General features: G+C 33.0%; 1 protein-coding gene across 1 annotated transcript in view; it reads right to left on the minus strand.

The window, feature by feature from the left end:
* Positions 1 to 4,693: 4,693 nt before the first annotated feature.
* LOC132730557 (DNA polymerase delta subunit 4-like) overlaps positions 4,694 to 6,500 on the minus strand; it is a 3,228-nt gene continuing 1,421 nt past the window's right edge. Inside the window, exon 4 of the mRNA XM_060716515.1 lies at positions 4,694 to 5,432. Within this exon, the coding sequence (XP_060572498.1) occupies positions 5,402 to 5,432 (31 nt within the window). The 3' untranslated portion in view covers positions 4,694 to 5,401. The remainder of the gene's footprint in view (positions 5,433 to 6,500) is intronic.

Genomic DNA, 6,500 nt, shown 5'->3' on the forward strand with positions numbered 1-6,500 from the left:
GGTATTATCTGAAGATGGAATAATTTTTAAACCTGGAATGCACTTAAATAACTGCTGCAGGAGTTTAGTTCATCTAAGGGGTTTAGTTGATGCCAATCATAAGAAAATGAGGGTTAGTTGAACTAAGGGGGCGCATCAACTAACCCTGAATCTGATCTAAGGGTTAGATGATGCGGTGCATCAACTAACCCCCCTTAGTTCAACTAACCCTCATTTTCTTATGTTTGGCATCAACTAACCCCCTTAGATCAACTAAACCCCTGCAGCAGTTATTTAAGTGCATTCCAGGTTTAAAAATTATTCCATCTTCAGATAATACCCTGTTATATGAAAATATGGATTAAATAAAATGAAAAAAAAATAAGGATTAATGATCAATAGATCATCCAATGACCTGAATAGAAAAGTAGGATTTCTGAATATAACAAAGCTGCGACCAAAAATATTTTTCGTCCCAGAACCAAGCAAATTTTTTCACTATATCCTTTGCCTGTGTATGATACAAATCGTTGAGAACTCTTAGTATTATGCACTTCAGAATTACGAGTGAAAAAAAGAAAATTTGGTATATTCAGTAATGATGATACAAGCCCAAAAAATCGAGCAGTAAATGATTTTTGTGATATACTAGAATTATAATGATATTCAACAATTATTATGACAATCTGTAGTCTAACATTCTGTATTGTTATTTATTTAAAGCATGTTACCAAGAATCACAATTTTAACATTAAAGTGTAGTGTAGCAAAATTGCCTATATATCTATATAAAACAAGAGCCACCATGTATGTTTTTGCACTTGCTTTTGCACTTTAACTTTAGACAAAACTTAGGAGTGCTTGGAGGCACCCACAGCAATAGTCTTTCAAGTTTAGTATTCACATTGCACTAAGGTCTTTTCTTGAAACACTGTTTTATCACATTTTTGCACATACCATTATAACTGGTCCTTTTTTATGAATATTAAATTGGAAATCATTTAAATATTGGTAATTCTAAATGTAAGATGTACACGTGTATAAATTGTTTATCTTATATAAACAAGATATGTTTGTAAAACATGTATGCCCCCTATCAGCAGCCAATTAGTCATGTGATAAGGTTATTATGCATGACTTCTGACCCAGTGATCAAACAATTAATAAGGGTTATCACCTTAACCTTTGACCCCTTGACCCAAAACTCAATAGGGGTCATCTGCTGGTCACGACCAATCATCATACAAAGTTTGAAGTTCCTTGGCCTAAGCCTTTTTAGTTAATTGATCGGAAACCGTTTTTACCCACAAGGTCAATGTGACCTTGACCTTTGACCCCTTGACCCCAAAATCAATAGGTCATCTGCTGGTCATGACCAATCACCATACAAAGTTTGAAGTTCCTAGGCCTAAGGGTTCTTTAGTTATTGATTGGAAAGCATTTTTACCTACAAGGTCAATGTGACCTTGCCCTTTGACCCCTTAACCCCAATATCAATAGGGGTCATCTGCTGGTCATGACCAATCACCATACTAAGTTTGAAGTTCCTAGGCCTAAGGGTTCTTTAGTTATTGATCGGAAACCGTTTTTACCTAAGAGGTCAATGTGACCTTGACCTTTGACCCCTTGACCCCAAAATCAATAGGGGTCATCTACTGATCATGACCAATCACCATATCAAGTTTGAAGTCCCTAGGCCTAAGGGTTCTTTTGTTATTGATCAGAAACCGTTTTTACCTACAAGGTCAATTTGACCTTGACCTTTGACCCCTTGATCTCAAAATCAATAGGGGTCATCTGCTGGTCATAACCAATCACCATACCAAGTTTGAAGTTCCTAGGCCAAAGGGTTCTTTTGTTATTGATCAGAAACCGTTTTTACCCAAGAGGTCAATGTGACCTTTACCTTTGACCCCTTGACCCCAAAATCAATAGGGGTCATCTACTGAGCATGACCAATCACCATACCAAGTTTGAAGTTCCTAGGCCTTAAAGTTCTTTAGTTATTGATCAGAAACCGTTTTTACCTACAAGGTCAATGTGACCTTGACCTTTGACCCCTTAACCCCAAAATCAATAGGGGTCATCTGCTAATCATAACATATCACCATTCCAAGTTTGAAGTTCCTAGGCCTAAGGGTTCTTTTGTTATTGATCAGAAACCGTTTTTACCCAAGAGGTCAATGTGACCTTGACCTTTGACCCCTTGACCCCAAAATCAATAGGGGTCATCTACTGATCATGACCAATCACCATACCAAGTTTGAAGTTCCTAGGCCTTTAAGTTCTTTAGTTATTGATCGGAAACCGTTTTTGCTTACAAGGTCAATGTGACCTTGACCCCTTGACCCCAAAATCAATAGGGGTCATCTACTGATCATGACCAATCATCATACCAAGTTTGAAGTTCCTAGGCCTTAAGGTTCTTTAGTTATTGATCGGAAACCGTTTTTGCTTACAAGGTCAATGTGACCTTGACCTTTGACCCCTTGACCCCAAAATCAATAGGGGTCATCTACTGGTCATGACCAATCACCATACCAAGTTTGAAGTTCCTAGGCGTAAGGGTTCTTTAGTTATCACTCGGAAACCATTTGGTCTACAGACCGACGGACCGACAAGTGCAAAGCAATATACCCCCTTTTCTTCGAAATGGGGGCATAAAAAGATGGTATAGAGATCATTGCATACATATATTTCTGACATGCAAATTATAAAAGGGAGGTAAAGACTTGTCTGTATTCTACAATAAAATGTGGCTCTTGACAAAAATGAAATGATATGCGCTCTTCTATAAGTGACCACTCTAAAAGTAAAATTACAACTTTACAAAAAACTGTTACTGAACAATACACTTGCTGATAAAGATAGCATTAAAAATTTACCATGCCCTCATCTTTATTAAAAAATAACAAAGAAAATTACGATCCATATAAGGCCCTGTATAGACTACATGTACTTCTTCAAAAAAAGACTTTTTCTGGAAAATAAACTTGATAATACACAAAGCAGTCCAGGATAAAATATAAAAAAAAGTTTTTCCAAATAACTCTATCATACACTTAAAATGTAAAAACCTGAAAATATATTTAAATTGATAAATATGTTAAATTTACAAAGACTATTTGAATTAAACAATGAATATCAAATACCTTAAATTATCAACAGCACATATAAGTGTTGAAAATCATCAACAGTACATATATAAATTACTATTGTTTAAAAACATAAAAACTGTTCTAAAAAAGAAAATTTGTCAAGTTTACAAATAAAGTGATTTGTTACTCTCTACCCACATAAATCACATATAGCTGCCAAAATATCAAAACAACTTCTTTTACTCAGTAAGTCATGGGATAAAATTTTGGTAAAAAAAAAATCTGTAACTTTTTTACACTTCATTCAAAGTTTCAAATGTTGCTTTTTATAATCATAAAAATTCAAAATTTCACTAGGATAAAATTCTTTTTTATACACTTCTTAAACTATGTGTACATTTTCTTAAATTTGATTTTCAAATTCATTCCACTTATATGATGGTGTGCCACTTTGAAAATAAAACAACAACATCTTTTACACAAGTTTCAATTCTAATGTCTTGATCTTGAAAGGTTTCACAGTTGCACTCAAAGCAAGTTATAGCTAATACTTATTACAACTTTAAAGGGACTGCACTGAGGTCTTTTTACATGTTGAAACTGTAAATAATTTTTAGAGATTAAAATATACATTTAATGAAGGTGCCATTTATTCTTATGGAAAAATACAAACGTTTTTTAAATTGTACAATTTAAAATTCTAGACTTTTAACTTAATTAAGTAAAAGATATTTATATTTGTATCTAGCACAAACATAATATATATACATATATCATATATAAATAATTAAGAAAAACTATAGCAAAACAACAGAAATAACTTTATAGTATAACCTTAATAAATAATTGCTAACAATTAAACTATAACAGCAAAACAATAGCAAGAATTATAATAGTCTAACATTTACAATGAATATAGAAAAAACAATAGCAAAACAAAAGCAAGAACAATAAGAGTTAAAGCAGCATTCAGCTTTTATTTTCTGTTGGAAAAATATTTCAGTAATTTTGTCTCGGAAAAGTGCATTATATAACTGTTAAGCCTTCTTCAAAACAGTGTCCAGAGAGCTAATTATTATTATTATTTCTAAAAATAGAAGACCAGGAAATGAATCATCTGCTTTACTAATTTTAATACATGTAAAGAGAGTGGACCAGTAGATTAGAGGAAGGGACTAAGTGAGATGTTTCCTTATTGTTTATGAATTTTATTGCAGTCATATTTCATTTTCCACCTTAATTCTTTTGATTTGACAATTAGACTATATGAAAAGATTTATCTAAAAATCACATATTTAACTTTTAGAACAGCTGAAGGCCACTTTAACATTTAGTAAGTATAGTTTTATTATATATATTTTTTGTCTTCTAAAACCCTTGCATTGAAAATGACTGATAATCATCCCAATTTATTGATAATCATCCTAATTTATTAAGTTTTTTTGGAAGCATTACATTTTAATGAGGATAACTTTGGTAAAATAAAATAATAACCATATATCAACAATTATAAATGCCACAACATGAAAAGTATGTAAAGAAAGAATTTATTTTAAAAATATCAAAATTGGACTGTTGCCAAATAAATATGGGACTATCATGTTAATAAAAAAATATATCAACTGTTTGGAAGATAGAGGTGACAAAGACTTGTCTATTCCACCAGAATAGATTCTAGTATGCACATCAATGCAATCGGACTAGACTCTACACGATTGTTTGTTTAATTGCCATAAATTCCATAATTTCATAACCGGGACATTCACTCCAGTAAAAGTTAAGTGATGTGTTTAAATCTATCATTTTTATCTGTTTCTATGTTTAAAATAGTTGAATAGTTTATGTCTTTTCCAAATGAAACATGTGACAAAATTTTAAGACATAATCTTGACAAAGTTTTAGAATTTTCGTAAGAATTCTTTTGTAATGAAACTTAACAATAAATTTTTGGATTTCTTTTGTTTTGCAGGAGATCTTGTGCATTGACTCTGATTACAGACTGGTACCATGTTCTCATGATAGACTGGTATCCTGCTTCTTTTGATAGACTGGTATCCTGCTTCTTTTGATAGACTGGTATCCTGCTTCTTTTGATAGACTGGTTCCCTGCTTCTTTTGATAGGCTGGTATCCTGTTTCTCATGAACATCTGGTAATCTGTTTCTTATGAAAGCATGGTGCCCTATTGTTTACATGTGTAGACTGGACCTCAACATTAAAATCATTCTGCCACTAAATTCACTAAACTTTGTTTAATCACACCACATTGTCTTGATATGGCACTTGACAGATTATTTACTCTGTAAGAACACTTTAATCTTTAAATCACATGATATTCTTGTAGTCATTCCAAAGGCTGAAAAAGAACAACACAGAAATTAGCTGATATATATTAATTACAAATACTAACAGGTCAAACCATTTTAGAACAAAGATCAACACTCTAGATGGAAAGAAGTAAAATATTGGCTACTACCAGTATACAATTATCCCAAACCTTCTGTGGACTCAGTCTTTGCTACATCAGTATCTGACGGGACCGGTTACTATCGGAAAATTGTTAATAACTTTTCTGCATTAATATACAAGCATAATTTTCCGTAACATGTTCATCCAAGAACAGTTATTAATACTCTTGTTTTCTGAGAATAATTTTTTTTGGATTCACAAAGTTCTCCCCAAAGTTAAAAGTCACACTGCTAATTTCCCAAAATGAATACCTCTAGGTTACTAAATATAAGGTAACCCTTACCCTTCTAGTGTTATTTCTAGCCAAGAAAAGGGGCAGGGTGCACTCACTAAAAAGGGCACTTCTTGTACGTGAAAATGGAATATAAGGGCAAATATTTAATGCTTCAAAGTTATGAAAAAAATTTTACACCTTATTAGCACTCATTTGCTGCTACAATTGATTATTCTAACGAAATTATGTGAAAACTTAATTGTTGTTTAAAAAATTCAGATTATTCCAATACAAAGCACCTTTCTTTCACTTTATGAGTGTTAGGTGGCAGGGCAGCAGGGTATGCTGGAAGGGCAGCAGGGTGCAGGCAAAAAGGGGCAGGGTGCAGCACCCTGCCAAAATGTGCTAGATATAACACTACGGCTTCTATGCAGTCTGACCAAACTCTTTACTGCTGGCTGACTAACTTTGAATTTTTTGTCTTGATATTTTTTTTTTCTAAAGAGTCGAGGTAAAGAGTGCTAATGAAATGTACATGCAACAAATATCTTTAAGATACCAAGAATGAGGTAACCCTTACTCTTCAGGAACCAAAAGTGATTGGCCTATGCTACCAGTTTTATTATTAAGCCAGACAAGCCCACACATCTGTGACCAGGCTCTCCTGGCTGACGTACTTAGAATTTTCACATCTTGATATACCAACAATTAAATTAATAATGGATCATTCCAAATATGGAA

Source organism: Ruditapes philippinarum, unplaced genomic scaffold (genome assembly GCF_026571515.1).
Source record: "Ruditapes philippinarum isolate M1 unplaced genomic scaffold, ASM2657151v2 ctg6456_1_1_1_1, whole genome shotgun sequence".
NCBI classification, from domain to species: Eukaryota; Metazoa; Mollusca; class Bivalvia; order Venerida; family Veneridae; genus Ruditapes; species Ruditapes philippinarum.